The following is an 18,709-nucleotide window of genomic DNA, read 5'->3' as shown; positions in this document are numbered from 1 at the left end:
CAAGACTGTTGAATCTCAGATCTGTACCTCTGAAACAAATAATGCAATATATGTGAAGAAAAAAAGAAGAAGAAGAAGGTAGCGGGAGGGGAAGAATGAAGCGGGGGAAATTGGAGGGGTAGACGAACCATGAGAGACGATGGACTCTGAAAAACAAACTGAGGGTTCTAGAGGGGAGGGGGGGTGGGAGGATGGGTTAGCCTGGTGATGGGTATTGAGGAGGGCACATTCTGCATGGAGCGCTGGGTGTTATGCACAAACAATGAATCATGGAACACTTCATCTAAAACTAATGATGTAATGTATGGGGATTAACATAAGAATAAAAAAAAGAAAGTAGTAAATAATGCTGCAATGAAGATTCATTTTTTTTAGAATACTTGATAGTGTATAGAAATGCTAATGATTTTTTTTTTAAGATTTCATTTATTTATTTGACAGAGAGAGAGATAGCGAGAGCAGGAACACAAGCGGGGGGGGGGGGGGCGGTGGGAGAGGGAGAAACAGGCTTCCTGCCGAGCAGGGAGCCCGATGTGGGACTCGATCCCAGGACCCTGGGATCATGACCTGAGCCCAAGGCAGATGCTTAACGACTGAGCCACCCAGGCACCCAAGAAATGCTGATGATTTTTATGTTAGTTTCATATCCTGCAACTTTGTGAAATTCATTGATTAGATCTAACCGTGTTTTGGTAGAGTCCTTAGGATTTTCTCTATATAAAATCATGTTATCTTCAAATTAGAGACAATTTTATTTCTTCCTTTCCAATTCGAATGTATTTTGTTTCTTTTCTTGCCTGATTGCTCTGGCTACAACTTCTAGTACCATACTGAGTAGGAGTGGTGTCAGTGGGCACTCTTGTCTTGTTCCTGATCTTAGAGGAAAAGCTTTCAACCTTTCTCCATTAAGTGTGATGTTAGTGGTGGGCTTGTCATATATGGTCTTGTTATGTTGAGATATGTTTCTTCTATGCCTAATTTGGTGAGTGCTTTTATCATGAGTGGATGTTGAATTTTGTCAAATGCTTTTCCTGCATCTATTGAGATAATCATATGGTTATTTTCTTTCATTCTGTTAACGTGATCTATCACATGGATTGATTTGCATATGTTGAACCATCTTTGTGTCCCAGGGATAAATCGCACTTGATTAAGGTGAACGATCCTTACGATGTGCCACCGAAATCAGTTTGCTAGTATTTTATTGAGAGTTTTTTCATCTAAACTCATCAGGGATATTGGTCTGTCGTTTACTTTTCTAGAAGCATCCTTTTCTGGTTTTGGTGTCAGGATAATGCTGGCCTCATAGAATGAGTTTGAGTGTTCCCTCCTTTTCATTTTTTTCAAAGAGTTTGAGAAGGACTGGTGTCAATTCTCCTTGAAATTCATTAGTGAAGCCATCTGGTCTGGGCTTTTCTTCCCTGGGAGATTTTCCATCACCGATTCAATCCCCTTACTAGTAATTGATTTGTTCAGATTTTCTGTTCATAGATTCCTAGTGGTAAGCCCCAGAGATTCCCCTGCAGGTGCCATGGTGTGAATTAGAGTAGGGGCTCCCACAAAGTGACCCACAGTGCTGGGGCTGGCTGGTTGTCCCTCCTGGGTTCTCTTCCCCCCCCCCGAAGGAACCAGAGGCTCAGGGGAGACCTGTCCTTGTGGCACTGTGCTGGCCTGGGGAGAGGGCAAGGTGGGCAGTGTGGGGCTGCTCTGTCTTGGGCTCTGGGGTGCAGGGGGTGTTCCAGCCTCACCCCCATGTTCTAGGATTCTCCCAGTGGTGTCTGGTTCTTGACAAGATGTTAGTTGCCCTTGTCAGGGGGAGAAAAGTCAGGAACAACCTAAGTCACCAACTCAGTGATGCCTACGTGACTCTCCTAGAAGCGTTTTTATGCATCTCTCTTCAAACTGCTCTCTCCATAGGACAGTTATTTTCCCAAAGGAGGGACTGTGTCTCTCTCATGTTTATAATTTCATCTTTATATTAGAGAGACAGAGGAAGTATGCTTAGTTTTGTAAAATATCTGCTAGATGGCCTACTACTCGAAGCCATCTGTCATACAGAAAATGACAATGAATTTAGAACAATTGCTTTTTGTATAAAAGATAAAACGCATGCCTTGCCTTTTAGTTCTGCAACAGTTACATAGTCCTTGCTACAAGGTTAATTAGTAAGCCATTCTGCAGTAGACAGTATTTTTGTGGTTGCTTCTTCTCTCCTTATAAAGTGTGTTAAAGAATTTCTGTATCTTAAAGGTTTTATTTTTGTATAATACATATTATATATTATTTATATATTTTTATATATTAAAAATCCTTGCCTTATATATTATACATATTCTTACCTCTTATATAAAAATACCTATTTTATATTAAAAAACACCAGTTGGAGATAAGTACATAGAAAAGAATGAAACTGGACCACTTATACCATATACAAGAATGAACTCAAAGAGATAAAAGACTTAAATGTGAGACCTGAAACCATAAAACTCCTAAAAGAAAACATGAGCAGTAATCTCTTGGACATTGGCCTTAGCACCATATTTTTTTTTTTTTTTAAATATTTTATTTATCTATTTGACAGAGAGAGAGAGAGCGAGAGCAGGAACACAAGCAGGGGTAGTGGGAGAGGGAGAAGCAGGCTTCCTGCCGAGCAGGCAGCCCGATGTGGGACTCGATCCCAGGACCCTGGGATCATGACCTGAGCCGAAGGCAGACGCTTAACGACTGAGCCACCCAGGCGCCCCGGCCTTAGCACCATATTTATGGACATGTCTTCTCAGGCAAGGGAAACAAAAACAAACATAAACTATTGGGACTACACCAAAATAAAAAGGTTTTTCACAGCAAAGGAAACCATCAACAAAATAAAAAGGCAACCTAGTGAATGGGAGAAGATACTTGCAAATGATATATCAAATAAGGGGTTAATATTCAAAATATGTAAAGAACTTATATAAGTCAACACCAAAAAACCTGCAAATAATCTGATTAAAAATGGGCAGAAGACCTGAATAGATATTTTACCAAAGAAGGCAGATAGCCAACAGACACATGGAAAGATTCTCAACTCACTTATCATCAGGAAAATGCAAATCAGAACCACAATGAGGTACCACCACATACCTGTCCCAATGGCTAGAATCAAAAAGGCTAAGAAATAACAAGTATGGGTGAGAATGTAGAGAAAAAGGAACCCTCGTGCACTGTTGGTTGGAACGCAAGCTGATGCAGCCACTGTGGCAAACAGTATGGAGGTTCCTCAAAAAGTTACCATATGGGGCATCTGGGTGGCTCAGTCAGTTAAGTGTCTGCCTTTGGCTCAGGTCATGATCCCGGGGTCCTGGGATAGAGCCCCTCATTAGGCTCCCCCCTGAGCAGAGAGCCTGCTTCTCCCTCTCTTGCTCCCCCTGCTTATGTACTTTCTGTCTCTCTCAAATAAATAAATAAATAAATAAATAAATAAATAAAATCTTAAAAAAAAGTTACCATATGATCCAAATACCCATTTCTTTGGTATTTACCCAAAGAAAATGAGAACACTAATTCAAAAAGATATTTGCACTCCTATGTTTATTGCAACATACTTATAATAGCCAAGATATGAAAGCAACCCAAGTGTCCATGGATAGATGAATGGATGAAGAAAGCATATATATATATATGTATGTGTATATATATATATGCAATGGACTATTATATATATGTACAATGGAATATTATATATATATACAATGGAATATTAACCGTAAAAAACAATGAGATCTTGCCATTTATGACAATACAGATGAGTTTATGAGAACTGAGATAAGTCAGAGAAAGACAAATACCATATGATTTCACTCATATGTAGAATCTGAAAAACAAAACAATTGAACAAACAGTAAGATTGATAAATACAGAGAACAAACTGCCCAGAGGTGGGAGGGGTAGGGGAGTAGATGAAATAGACGAAGGGAAAAACTAAAACAAAATATCCAAATGCATGATACCCAGTAGCTCCTGACTACTTTTGGCTTAAACTTCTTTGTGTAAGAACTTGCTGAATGATAACAATAAATTCCCTGCCTCTGGTTCTGTCTCTGTAATGTTACTGCATATCCTTTTGTAAATTTTCATTTCACTTGACATTGCCAACCTATGAGTGGTTAGTCTTATATAGATGTTTCACAACTTTATTTTGTTTCTTTAAAGAACTCATTTATCTTCTCTGGTACAATTTTCCTTGGTTGGCTCACAAAAATGTATTCCAACTGCAGATAATCATTCAGTATGTGCTAAGCGTTTCCGATGTGTTTGACAATGAGTCAGATGCATGGATGTGCCTGGTGAATGAATGCAACAGGAACCCTGCCTTTGTTGTACTGATACTAGACAAGGAGTGGAGAGAGAACACAAACAAAACAACACTGAGAGAAGAAAGTATGTGCCAAAGTATCTTATTATTGAAAGAGAATCATTACAGCAAATAATAGATGCTAAAGTGTGTTTGAGACCTTTGTACTTTTGCTCACTTTAGCAAATTTCTCTCCTCTGAAACTTCTCATATGGGTTTCTCTCCACCTCGTGCATTATTTTTTATTTATCTTTCTTTTTTGTTGTTGTTTTAAAGATTTTATTTATTTGACAGAGAGAGCGAGAGAGCACACACAGAGGGTATAGTAGAGGGAGAGGGAGAAGCAGGCTCTCCTGCTGAGAGGGGAACCCGATGCAGGGCTCCATCCCAGGACCCTGGGATCAAGACTTTAGCCAAAGGCAGACGCCCAACCATCTGAGCCACCCAGGCACCCCTATTTATCTTTCTATAGGATTCTGAGCAGGGAATGCATTTTAGTTTGTCACCATGCATTTTGGTATATTATTTTATATATTTTGACACAGCAGGAAAATCAGTGTTTTTCTGATAGCTTGTGGCTTTTTGCCTTTCACTATTAATTAGACGAGGATTCTAAGAATTTTCTAAAAAAATCACATTTAGTTAAATTTTGTAACGGATTGCATGAATTATAACGTGTTGTTAAACTTCGCTAAAGAAAAAATTGTAGGGATTTGTCCTAGAGCATTGGATACCAGCAAATACACCACGTGAGCCATGTCTGTAATTTTGCATTTTCTAAAGTAACCACATTTTATTTTTCATTCTTATTTTTTTAAAGATTTTATTTATTTATTTGACAGACACACAGCGAGAGAGGGAACACAAGCAGGGGGAGTGGCAGAGGGAGAAGCAGGCTTCCCGTGGACCAGGGGGCCCGATGCGGGACTCGATCCCAGGACCCCGGGATCATGACCTGAGCCGAAGGCAGACGCTTAACCAACTGAGCCACTCAGGCGCCACTAAAGTAACCACATTTTAAAAAGTAAAGGCCCAGGTGAAGTTAATTGAAATAATGTACCCAATGTATATGAAATGACATCATTTTAAGTTATCATCCATATCGCAGTTATGAATGAGGTATGTGCATTCTTTTTTATACTAAGTGTCCAAAATCCAGTGCAGGACTTGTCCCTTGAGTCCAGCTGCAGCTCACATGGGGGAGTGGCTACCATATTGGACAACACATTCTCTACCAGGTTCAGTTTCAAATAGCAATACTTACCGCTACTTTTGATGCAATATAAAATTAGGTCCAGGAAGTAGGTGCAAATGTTCATTGGTCTTCTCGGGAAATCAGATTTTTCTTTGGTTTTGCCAGATCAGATTAGACCCTTAATGCTTTTACTGTGCGACATGGATGAGAAAGGAGAGGGGCCGCCTGTCCTGCCAGTGCTGTTAATTGTGCTCATGTCATGAGGGTGGTCTTTAAGACATGGTTCAGTTGTTGCTAAAAATGTTTTCACTGACAATCATAGATTTTTCTTGTGCTCAAATACAGGTGACATAAAATCCACCATTTTCATCATTTTCAAGTGTACAGTTCAGGGGCCTGAAGTACGTTCACACTGTACCACCATCCATCTACGGAACTCTTCACCTCCCCAAACTGAAACTCCGTTCCCATCGAACACTAACTCTCCATCCCCCACCCCCACCCCAGCCCTGGCACGCACACCGTGTGACCTTCTGTCTCTACGAATTTGTCTACTCTAGGGACCTCATGTAAGTGGGATCATAGGGTGTTTGTCCTTTTGTGACTGGCTTATTCCACTCAGCATAGTGTCCTCAGGGTTCATCCATGCTGTAACAGGTGTCCGGATTTCCTTCCCCGTTAAGGCCGCATAATGTTACATTGCATTGCAAAATATATCATATTTTGTTTGTACAGTCTTCTGTCAGTGGACCCTGGGTTGCTTCCACCTGTTGGCTATAGTGATTCGTGCTGCGTGAACATGGGTGTGCAAATATTGTTTCAGTTATTTTGGTTACGTATCTATATATCAATTATATATCAGTTATTTGGGGGTATACACCCAGAAGTGGATTGCTGAGTCATATGGTTATTCTATGTTTAATTTTTCCACGTCTCCAACACTTGTTCTTTTCTGATTGCCTTTTGGCAGTCTGAATTCTGATTTCATTTTGATTTTGGAGAGTAGTCATCTTACCGGGTGTGAAGTGGTGCCTCAGTGTGGTTTTGATCTGCATTTCCCTGGTGACTAATGATGTTGAACATCTTTTCATGTGCTTCTTGGCCATGTGTATATCTTCTTCGGAGAAATGTTTATACGAGCCTTTTGTCCATTTTTTAGTTGGTTTGTTTTTCTTTTTGTCATTCAGTTATGAGAGCCCTCTATATATTCTTTATGTTAGATTCTTGTCAGAATATATGATCTATTTTCCCCCATTGTGTGTATTCTTTTTTAACTTTCTCGATAATGTGTTCTTTGTTGCACCAAAGTTTCTAATTTTGACAAAGTCCAATTTACTTATTTGCGTGACATTCCAAGGGGCCCCAAATTGCCAAACAATCTTGACAAAGAACAACGAAGCTGGAGACCTCACACCTACAGATTTTAAAACTTAACTGCAAAGCTACAGTAGACAAAGCAGTGTGGTGCTGGCATAAGAACAGACATATAGCCCAATGGAATGGAATAGGGAGTCCAGAAATAAACCTTCACATTTACAGCTAAGTGATTTTTGACGAGGAGGATCAAGATCATTCTTTGGAGGAAGAATTGTCTCCAACAAATGGTGCTAGGACCACGGGATATCCACAGGGAAATGACGTTGGGCCCCTCCTCACACCATATACAAGAATTAACTCAAAATGGATCAGTGGCCTAAATATAAGAACTAAAATCATAAAACTGTTAGAAGAATACATAGGGGTAAAGCTGCATGACCTTGGATTTGTCAATGATTCTTAGCTAGGACCCCAAAAGCCTGAGTAACAAAGTAGTTCATGATTGTTTGAGGGAGACTTTTGTAGCCACTTGCCAATTTGTCAACTTTTATTTGTCTCCACCTAGAAGCCCACGGAACGACGTACACATACGCAGAGCCCCGTTTCAGTAGGCTGGTGGCAAAGGAAGGCCCGGGCTGCACACTGCAGCACGCTGAGGCTTCCCGCCTGGCACGGAGAGCTTCCTTGCTCCTGGTCCGCAGAGTTCCCGAGTTCCCACTGCCTTCTTTCCCCTTCTTCCTTTGGTGTCCCCTCCCCTCGGGGTTAGCTTGCTGCACTGGGCGTGGAGGGTCCACCCTGGTTACTGATCCTTTGACCAGGGTGATGATGGTATTTTTATGAACATGATTTACCTTTTCATTTCCCACACCTGCATGGAAAGAAAAGGGGTCAAGAAGAAAATGCTCCAAATATAGTCAGGCTCTGGGCAGTGTGAAAAGTGTCACGAAATGCATGTTGCTTGGCTCCGTGGCGTTCCTGAGCACGAGGGTCTGGGATAGCATCAGACAAACATTAGTGGACCTTTTTCTGTGCCTAAGCTGGGGGTATTATTTGCCTCTCTATAATGAAAGCCTTAAAGAATAATGTATTCTAACCCTTCCAATCCAAGCCACGTCTCCATGCCTCTCCATTTGTTTCATTCTTGCAGATATCATGAGTCTTGCCAGGATACCTGGGGACCCCCTGCCCCCTAACATCCCCTGGGGATGGTGGCTCCATTATCTGGGTGTAGATGTGTCATCTGCTTCAACACCTGTCCTTACACTGCAGGGCAGGATGTTTCCAGAACACCACAAAGCAAGGTTCCTGAAAAAGGAGTCTGCTTCTTTGGGGAAAGATAAGCCAGAGATGTTTAACTCTTTACAGTCTGGAAAATGTTTCCTACTAACAAATCTGTCATTGTTTAGGGTCACCTAAGAAGGTACTTGAAATGAGTCTTTAATTAAATTGAGATTCTAAAAATATATAAAATTACACTCTGCTATAGAGAGGATTTATATGGAATTTGTTTAACAATGAAATTTAAATACTATAATAAGAACAGATGTTTTTGAGGAGAAGGCATCTTGGAAAACCAAGACAAAAATCAAGCAGAGACCACCTGTGTAATCTTCTGGAGATGCGAGTGCCTTTGATCTCAGACTGTCCGTGAGGATTTGTGACAGGATAGCACACAGACTGTCAGGCTTTTCCAAACGCTCACACTTCATGAGCTGACTTCTTCTAATCTAGGATTTTTGTCTGGTTTGAACAATTTTTTATTTTATTTTATTTTATTTTATTTTATTTTATTTTATTTTATTTTATTTTATTTTATTTTATTTTATTTTATTTTATTTTATTTTTTGAAGCAGGCTTAATTCAGGCTAGAATGCAGGTAAAGACTGTGGTTTTACCTGAGATGCTTTTTTCCTCATTCACATAAATCTGTTTCTCCCAAAGGGTATTTGGATGGGCAACTTCTGTGACTCAGGAAATCGAAGTCCATTTTCCCTAGAATCCAGGCCGTATAGGCTAGGAGAGCCTCCCATAATTCTGCACCCAGTGACAAAGCCTGTGGGGCGGGTTCCCCCCGCATCCCATACTTCTCCAGGTACCAGCTGGGCGCCCTGCACATTAGCTCACTTCTGACACTGTGTACCCCGAGAGAGCATCAGATCTCACAGGCTGGGGGCACAGTCCTGCAAGCAGACCGCCCTTTGTTTCAGATGCCAGTGGCAAGCCCAGATTGTTGCCTGGGCTTTGACTGGCTGTAAATCAGAGATTTCCATGACCCTCTCCTTGGGTTTGATTAATTTGCCAGAGTGGCTCCCAGAGCTCAGGGAAGCACATGACTTACTAGATCAGTGGTTTATTAGGTAAGGCGATAGCTCAGGAAGAGCAGATGGAAGAGATGCACGGGGGCCAGGGATGGGGAAGGGGCGGAGCTTCCGTGCCCGCTCCAGGTGCCGCTCTCCCTGCAGTCCACGTGTGCACTGGCCCAGAAGCTCCCCAAATCCCATCCTTCTGGGTTTTTCTGGTGTCTTCATTACACGGTCATAATTGATTAAATAGCTGGCCATTGGCAATTGAGTCACCCTCCAGGGCTCTCCTCCCCAGAGGTGGGAGGAAAGGAGGCTGAAAGTTCCAAGCCTCATCTATATGGTTGGTTCCCTGGGTAACCAGTGCCCCCAATCTTTAGGTGCTTTGCAAAGGTCCCCTCATTAACATTAACCAAGGTGTGGTGGAAAGGGGCTCCTTTTGAATAACAAGACACCCATTTCACCTTTATGGCTCTGGAGACCAGATCCTCTAGTAAAAGATGCTCCCGTTACTCTCCCCACTCAGGAAATGTCAAGGGTTTTGGGAGCTGTGAGCCAGGAACCATGATGAAGACAATATATATATATGAAAAATGTCTTTTCATCATCTGAATGATCAAATGTGTATTTCTTATAAATCATAATACTGCACCACCGCTAACCTCATTTTCAGTATTTAAAATGTCTCATTTTGAGTTCTTTAGTATAAGACACACAATTTATGATACTTTGGGATGGCTCATTTACTCCCTTTCCCTCATTTGTCTGTGTATAAGCTTTTTAGACATGTGAGGGGCTGGGAGACCGTTGAGTTCAGACAAGTTCCAGAAAAGGAGAGTAGGGAGGTATTCAGACAGTCGTCCTACTCAGGGCATGGCCTTTGGTGGACAGATTTGTGCATCCAGAGAACCCACTCTAGCTGACCCTCCCAGCCAGCGTGGTGATTCTTTCTAAATCAGGGGACAACCAGGGACTAGCAGACATTCGTGAAAACAACGCCGTGAACAATGAACAGGCAGAACCGGATATAGCTCAGATATGCGATAAGAACAGCAGTGACAAATCCCAATTAACTTTCTTGTTGACAGCGTGGTATCGCCTTTCTTGGGACAAGAAAGAAAGTGCTTCCATGAGAAAGGAAAAATCAGAGGGCAAGAAAAGTACATTGAAATGTAAGGGAAAAGATTCTAGAGAAATCAGGAATAGGTGTACTCGATCCATCACCTAGGAAAAGTTCCAGAAAGAAAGAGAAGGTAGAGGGGCTGGGATGATGTACTTTTTAAAAATAGAAGATGGGGCGCCTGGATGACTCAGTCATTAAGCGTCTGCCCTCAGCTTGGGTCATGATCTCAGGGTCCTGGGATCGAGTCCTGCATCGGGCTCCCTGCTCCGCGGGAAGCCTTCTTCTCCCTCTCTCGCTCCCCCTGCTTGTGTTCCCTCTCTCGCTGTGTCTCTCTCTGTCAAATAAATAAATAAAATCTTTAAAAAAAATAAATAAAAATAGAAGAAAATTCACCCAGGCTGCAGAAGTGATCAGGTTTTTAAGCCTCCCCCAACCCTCAAAAAACATAATTAAAAAACGGTTCTAGGTACATCCTGGTGAGATGTCATAACTCCCAGAATAAAGAGAATATCCTCACCCTGCCAAAGAGAAGGGAAGATCCCAACTTCCCTACAGAGGCAAGAGTATCATACTGTCTTGGATTTCATATTGATATCCCTGGATGATCAGGTTAAAAATCAAATAATCCTTAAAATATGAGGAGAAAATAATTTGAACTTAGTTTGGCTTCAGGATTGCATCAATCAGGTGAGAAGGGCATGAACTCAGAAATATTAATGCCATTTAAAAGAATTTATCAGTAATGTTTATACCAAAACATAAAATGGATCCAAGGAAAGTGAGAATAAATTGAAATACAAAAATTGGCAACTAAGAGTTACAAGGGAAAAAAAAAAAAAAACTAGGGGAGAAAAACCCAGCCAAACCTAAGACCCCTGTGATGCTCACACAGAAAATGATGTATCAGTCAACAAAGTCTGATTGACAATGACCTTTCCCTCAGTGGGTTCAGTCCTACTATCTACTTCTGCCTTGAAAAATCTGTACAAAACTCTTTTTTTTTAAAGATTTTATTTATTTATTTGTCAGAGAGAGAGAGAGAGAGAACACAAGCAGACTCCCCGCTGAGCAGGGAGCCCAATGCAGGACTCAATCCCAGGGTCCTGGGATCATGACCTGAAGTGAAGGCAGACGCTTAATGGACTGAGCCACCCAGGCATCCCTACAAAACCCTTTTAATGTTGTTTATTGATAAGGTTTAGAAACAACCTGCAGACAAAGCACAGAAGCCTTAATATAAATTTTGGAACAAATTGTAAATGTGATACCTAGAAAACTGAAATACTGGTATGTACTTTAAAAATAGAGTAGAACTAACAAAACCTAGGCAGTGGAGGAAGGCATTGTGCTGATTTCATAGAAAGATATGGTCCAGAGTCAATAAGTCAAGACATTAAGATCTATGATTCAAGCAGCGAGTACATTATTTAAAATTATAATGGTGAGCACCAGGAAGTGACAACTGAATGTCCGTTCTTTTCAACAGCGGTTATTTATGGAAAGAGAGACAGGCTGCCGAAGGAAGGAAGGGGCCTCGGTGCGGATGAAATTGTGTTTTACAATCTCCTTCATCTTTTAAACCGAGTGCATGCATTATGTCATCTTTCATTTGTTTGTTTGAAAGTTTTTAAGCTGAGACATCACAGGTGGTTGGGGTTGGTCCCGGGTGGCGTCCTGTGTCTCCACCTGCTCTCGCCTCTCCGTGAAGAGCAACCTGCCCCGTGTGCGTCCTGCCTTCTTTCAGATGTGCTGCATTGAATATGCATCAACAGACCCATACAGATACTCTTCCCCTACCGTACCCCAGGCTGATTGTCCCTTTCCCTTGCCTTAAGCCCTGAATTTCCTTCAAGAGAAATCCACGCTTGTCTTTCTGGCCATCTCTTCAGTTCTGTGGCCCCCACATGCACTGCAAGATGGCTTTGACTCCCTCCGTGGCCCCCCGCACACCAATTAACTGAAGCTTTGTCAGTCTTCCTCCACCTGCTACCGCCCCACACTCCATCCGTAAGGACACTTTCTTTGAACTTGGGTCTGAGAACCAATCCTATTAGGTGTCCCGGTTTTTTATGATATTTAAAAAATGTTGCTGTTTCAGTCCCCTAATAATTTTGAAAGAATAGATCATTCAGAACAATCTGGACGACCACCATGTTACATTGAACATGTTATTTCTCACACTGGGGTCTCTGGACTTATTCCTCTGTATCTGTGAATCTGTTTCAGAATCAGTAGACAATGTCATCACATACAGTGGCTTACCGCCCCTCAATGAGTTTGAAATCAGGAAGTATGTGTTCTCCAACTTCTTCCTTCCTTCTTTCCTCCCCTCCCCTCCCTTCCCCTCCTCTCCCCTCTTTCTAAATTCAACATTGTTTCACTATTCTGAGCCTTTTGAATTTTCATGTGAATTTTAGAATCAGCTTGTCAATTTCTGTAAAGTAGCCTTTTGGGTTTTTTGTAGGAATTGTATTGAATCCATAGGTGATTTGGGGAATATTGCCATTTTAACAAAATTAAGTCCTCTGATACATAAACAGGGGTGCCGTTCCACTTATTTAGGTCTTCAAAGTCTTTCCACGATATTTTTTAATTTTCAGTGTTTATGCTTCCTCATTAATTTTATTGCTAAGTATCTTATGCTTTTTGATGATCCTATAAATGGAATTGGTTTCTTAATTTTGTTTTAGATTGTTCATTGCAAGTGTGTAGAAATGCAGCTGATTTTCATATGGATACTCAAAAACCTTTTAGAGCTAGTTTGTTGGTTCTCTTTTCGGAAGATTCCTTAAAATTGTCTATATACAAGGTTATGCCTTTTGCAATAAATAGTTTCGTTTTGTCCTTTCCAATCTAGATTTTATTTTATGTTCTTGACTTATTCTCCTAGTCAAAACCTCCCAGAAAATGGAAAATAGAAGCTGCAAGAGTGAGAACTCTTGTCTTTTTCCTGATTTTAGGGACAAAGCATTCAGTCTTTCATCATTAAGTATTGTCTTAGTTGCCCTGTTTCATAATATGTCCTTTTTCTGGTTGGGGAAATTACCTTTATTCCTTATTTGCTTTTTTTTTTTTTAAATCATGACTGAGTGCTGCAATTTGTCACTTTTTAAAAAAAATCATGACTGAGTGCTGAATTTTGTCATTTTTTTTCTTTTTTGTATCTACTGAGATTATCATTTTTTGGGGGTCTTTTATTGATAATGGTATGTTATAGTAATTTTTGGATGTTAAACTGACTTTGCATTTCTGGCATAAATCCCACTTGGTTATAATGCACAATCCTTTTTATGTATTGATGGATTCAGTTTGCTAGTATTTTGTTGAAGATTTTTGTTTATATTCATAAGAGATACTGGTCTGTAGCTTTCTTGTGATATCTTTGTGTCAAGCTGATGTCAGGGTAATATTGGCCTCAAAAAGAGTAACAAGTGTTCTCTCCTATTTCACTTTTTAGCAGAGTTTGTGAAGGGTTGGTATTCGTCCTTTGAATGTTTGCTGGAATTCACCAGTGAAACCATCTGGACCTGACTTTCCTAGTTTTTTTTTATTAATATCCTTCTCAGGTCTATTCAGATTTTCCATTTCTGCTTGATTCAGCTTTGGTAGTTTAGGTCTGTCTCATCTGAGCTACCTAGTGTTACCATGTTACCATGAGGCTGGTCACAGGAGCCCCTTATAACACTTTATATTTCTGCAAGGTCTGTAGTAATGTCTCCTCTTTCACTTCTGATTTTAGTAATTTGAGTCTTCTCACTTCTTTGGTCAGTCTGGCAAAAAGTTTGTTAATTCTGTTGATATTTTCAAAGAACCAACTTTGAGTTTCTTGATTTTTCTCTATTGTTTTTCTATTCTTTATTGTACTAACTTCCACTGTAATCTTTCCTACATTTTTCTTCCTGTGGGTTTAGTTTGCTCTTGGAAGGTGGGTGATTAGGTTACTGATTTGCAGTCTTCATTCTCATTTAACATAGATATTCATAGCTACAGTTTCCTTCTAAGCACTGCTTTAGCTGCATCCCCTCCGTGACTTTTTGACATTTTTTTGCTTTCTTGGCATTTTATGCTTTCTCTCCAGTTTGTGCCCCTGTCCCTAATGCTCCTTGTGACCCCCTTTTCTGCCCAGTCCTTACTAAATGTATCCAGAGAGCTTGGCCTCCTAACCATGCGAGTGCTGGGTCTTGTCTCACTAACGCCCCCTAGCAGCTCTGAGAAGAAGGTGCTATTATTACCTCCATCTTCTGGTACAGGCAACTCAAGTACAGAAAGTTTAAGTAGATAACTCACCAAGTTCTCTTACATCCGATTCGGTCTTCTTTCTTGCTACATGCCTTCTCCCTTGCTGATTTTTACTTTTTATAGTGCTGTTTATATGTGGATGAGACCCACATATTTATCACTAGACTAGACTTCTCTGCTGAGCTTTCAGACTATAGCCCAGTCATCTACCAGATACTATCTCTACCAGTCTGTCCTACAAACCTGACCCAATCACAGCTGCTCCCTCATCACCTTCTTCACACCTACTTCTTCTTAATCTTGACTTTCATCTTGACTAATGATGTCACTGCTCACCTGCTTGCCCAGCTCTGCCCCAGATGCCAATGCGCATCGGCTTTGTACCCCGGCACAATGTTGGCTCTATCCCTGCCCTTGGACATCTGCAAGAGGCCCCATCTCCTGGATGATGTGCCATGCATCGCTTTGCATCTTCACCCAGCCCTCTGTGACATTCTCCTGAGGGCCCCACACAAAACTAGATGCCCCACTGGGCTCTCCTCCTGTCTTTATGATTTTACCACAGCAGCGACCAGGCAGGGTGTACTATATGCTTTCCTATGCCTGTCTGTCTTCTAATGCTGTGAGCTTCTGTTGGGTGAGCACTGAGTTTGCATATCATCTAGAGGGTTTTTTACAAATGTTTATAAAACAGTGAATTTTATACCTTCTTACCTGCCTGTCTTCTGTGTAACTATCAGGTTCCTGCTTCCATGCCACCACCTTAGGGAAGTTGTTTCTGGTGTCCTAGGTTGGATTAGTTGCCTTCAGACCTCTCTTTTGTAGCACTGCTGTGATATAATTTATTAATTATCTGTGAAGTCATCTTCTCATTTCTGCCTGTTTCACTTAATCCTAAGATCCATGAGAACAGAGGCGCTGCCTTAGGTCTGCCCTCTGCACATGGGTTTTCTGGCCCCTTGCCCAGAGTCTGGCCTTTAGAGGAAGCTCAGTAGATATTTCTTGGACAAGTGCATAGCCATAGCTGTGGAGTCTTCCTATTAATGTTTAGTGTTGCCTTTCTATATTTTGGTTGCCAATTGAATAATGGAGACATCTTAGCATGGCCAGCAACACATTCACCACACACAGGATGAGTGTGAGCTCAAGACCCGGGGCTCCCATAGAGATTTTGGGGTACGGAGCTTGTTAAGACATTCCCTTCCAGGTAGATGCTCACACTCCAGGCTGGAGCTAATAGCCATAGTACAAGGCAAGGTTGAGTGTGGACACTGCCTCCCAAGCACAGAGAGAGGCTTGTTCTGAGGTTTTAAGCCAGGTCCCATAGGACATTGCATTTTTTTTAAAATGTAGAACAATTTATTATAATTCTGCACTGTCGAGTTAATCATAATGATCTCGTGAGCATTTAATAGACTGTACAAACTCCTGAGCGGGCTTTCCTGAAGCCTTTTGCTGTCAGTGAACTACCTGACATCTCTCTGTGTTTTCCTGTGGCATTGGATGCTTCTTGAGCTTCTTGGTAGGTTAGGGTTTCCAAAGTGCATGCAAGAACAGCCGGGGATTTCATTGAGCAGGTTTGGAGGCAAACATACAGGGAACTCAGAGAGAAATCAGAAGATGGAATGCCAGTGTCCCAGGCTTCGATCCAGTGTTCCATCTGCCAGTGAACATATTTACTGCACACACCTATTTGCTTCCATGGCTAATTACATTTAATCATTTGCCTCTGAAAATGACTTTGCTGAGCAGTATCTTTTCTTATTGCCCATGGGTTACTAGAGATGGGAAACATGCATATCAGCACCGTGGCTTCCTAGAGAAAATGGGTTCCATGCTTCACATTTCCACAGTATTATCTACTTGGGGTAAAAAAAAAAATTGGATATTGCTTAATTCTCAACTTTTTTGGGTATTATATGTCCTTCCTTCCCTCCCAAAGAAGGGACAGGATGAAAGATATTTGGTCATCTATATGTAAGGACAGCACACTTACTCCTTGGGCGAGGGGCGATGTTGGTAATGAAGGAAAACCCCGTTCCATTTCATTTTAATGACCACTTCTGTTTGTTTCTTCTGTTATCTCGATAACACTCATCTCCTGGTAATTCTTTTTTTTTTTTTTTTTTTAGATTTTATTTATTTATTTGACAGAGAGACACAGCGAGAGAGGGAACACAAGCAGGGGGAGTGGGAGAGGGAAAGCAGGCTTCCCGCGGAGCAGAGAGCCCGATGCGGGGCTCGATCCCAGGACCCTGGGATCGTGATCTGAGCCGAAGGCAGATGCTTAACGACTGAGCCACCCAGGCGCCCCAGCTCCTGGTAATTCTTAAAAAGAAAGTACCTATGACCATTTTGATTTTGATCGAAATTTGATTTGAACGAAAGGCCCCTCCAAGCTCCTTAGTTACCTGTCAACGCTGCTCAATGAGACAGTCTCCACCATGGCCTCAGCAGCGCCCAAGCCACTGCTGCCAGCCCCCTGTCACCAGCTGGGTGAAGTCAGGGACATGGCCTTTCCCGATGGCCTCTGTGTTCCAGTGTTCTCATTATACAACAGGAACAGGACACCAGTGCTATGGGGTGGTGAGGATTTCATGGGTTAATATAAACGTTGAATAAATATTAATAGCATCCTACTCTCCACTCCCCCCTCCTTATCCTTATAAAAAATCACATATTACTATGACCTGAATATTGGGTGTTCACAGTACTTTGCATGGAACAGTAAGGGTCCTCTGTGATTGTGCGTGGGTGTGTATGCGTGTGTGTGTGTTGGGAGGGTGGTTCATTCCCATGTCCCCTCTACCTTTCCTTGATTCCACCTGCCTTGGACTGACTTGGCACCTTCTCCCTAGGCACAGGGATGCTCAGAGTCATGGTCTGAGAAGGAGAAGCAGACGGACTCTCGTTGGCTGCTGAATAGAGCGACGGCCCTATTGAAAATTGGAGATTGACCATAATTACTGGATTTAGAATTCTAGAATTTTTAAATGAAATTCAAATTATCTTATGTCGGGACTGTGAAAACAAAATGTATCCCTCCTGTTCTTTTTAAGCTTTCAGAAGAGGGTAAAGCAATCCTTCTCGAGATTTTCTTTACTTCCTTGTTTTTTTTTTGTTTTTTTTTTTTAACGAATTCTCTCCCACGTCTGGTTCCCCTGCTAGGTGCTTCCTGGTGACAGTCAGAGGTCTCAAGCAACATGCCGGAGCAGAGCAATGACTACCGTGTGGCTGTGTTCGGCGCAGGGGGCGTTGGCAAGAGCTCGCTGGTGCTGCGCTTCGTGAAGGGCACGTTCCGGGAGAGCTACATCCCCACGGTGGAGGACACCTACCGGCAGGTGATCAGCTGCGACAAGAGCATCTGCACGCTGCAGATCACGGACACCACGGGCAGCCACCAGTTTCCGGCCATGCAGCGGCTGTCCATCTCCAAGGGCCACGCCTTCATCCTGGTCTACTCCATCACCAGCCGGCAGTCCTTGGAGGAGCTCAAGCCCATCTACGAACAAATCTGCGAGATCAAAGGGGACGTGGAGAGCATCCCCATCATGCTGGTGGGCAACAAGTGCGACGAGAGCCCCAGCCGCGAGGTGGAGAGCGGCGAGGCCGAGGCCCTGGCCCGGAAATGGAAGTGCGCCTTCATGGAGACCTCGGCCAAGCTCAACCACAACGTGAAGGAGCTCTTTCAGGAGCTGCTCAACCTGGAGAAGCGCAGGACCGTGAGCCTCCAGATCGACGGGAAAAAGAGCAAGCAGCAGAAAAGGAAAGAAAAGCTCAAGGGCAAATGCGTGGTCATGTGAAGGCCGGTCCGTGGGAGGAGCTGTGGCGTGTCCCCCCCACCCCGTCCTGTCCCCTTCCCCTCCCCACGTGGCACCCCCCGTCGTCAGGGTAGCATGTATGATGCCCACGTGTTCAATATCGCCTTTGGACCGAGCCGGGCCCTGTTGTCCCCGAGAGGGCCTATCACACCACCACCAATAAGCACCCCCTCTCCAGAATCAGGGATTCTGCCCAGCGGCTCAGATGGAGGCCGCTGTGCCCAGCATCGCAGGGAACTGAGAGAGGCGCCGGCCGTCTCTGAAGGCAGCTCATCCCGGAGGAGGCATCGGGCCGGCAGCCGCGGGAGCAGCCTGGGCTAGGGGAAGCAGGTCCCATCTGCATGCGTGTGACAGCGTGTGACCCTGCACCTGCCCCCCCCC

General features: G+C 42.7%; 1 protein-coding gene across 3 annotated transcripts in view; it reads left to right on the top strand.

Annotated features, from left to right (window-relative positions):
* DIRAS2 (DIRAS family GTPase 2) overlaps positions 1–18,703 on the top strand; it is a 25,876-nt gene extending 7,173 nt beyond the window's left edge. For all 3 annotated transcript variants that reach the window (XM_081802630.1, XM_031028181.2, XM_031028180.2), the window contains exon 2: positions 17,676–18,703. In XM_081802630.1, the coding sequence (XP_081658756.1) occupies positions 17,711–18,310 (600 nt within the window). In that variant the 5' untranslated portion in view covers positions 17,676–17,710 and the 3' untranslated portion in view covers positions 18,311–18,703. The remainder of the gene's footprint in view (positions 1–17,675) is intronic.
* The last annotated feature ends 6 nt before the right edge of the window (positions 18,704–18,709 follow it).

Source organism: Leptonychotes weddellii, chromosome 14, assembly GCF_054177405.1.
Source record: "Leptonychotes weddellii isolate Sample4059 chromosome 14, ASM5417740v2, whole genome shotgun sequence".
Lineage (NCBI taxonomy): Eukaryota > Metazoa > Chordata > Mammalia > Carnivora > Phocidae > Leptonychotes > Leptonychotes weddellii.
The sequence above is the reverse complement of the archived record's forward strand: the minus strand, read 5'-3'. Positions and strand labels throughout refer to the sequence as shown.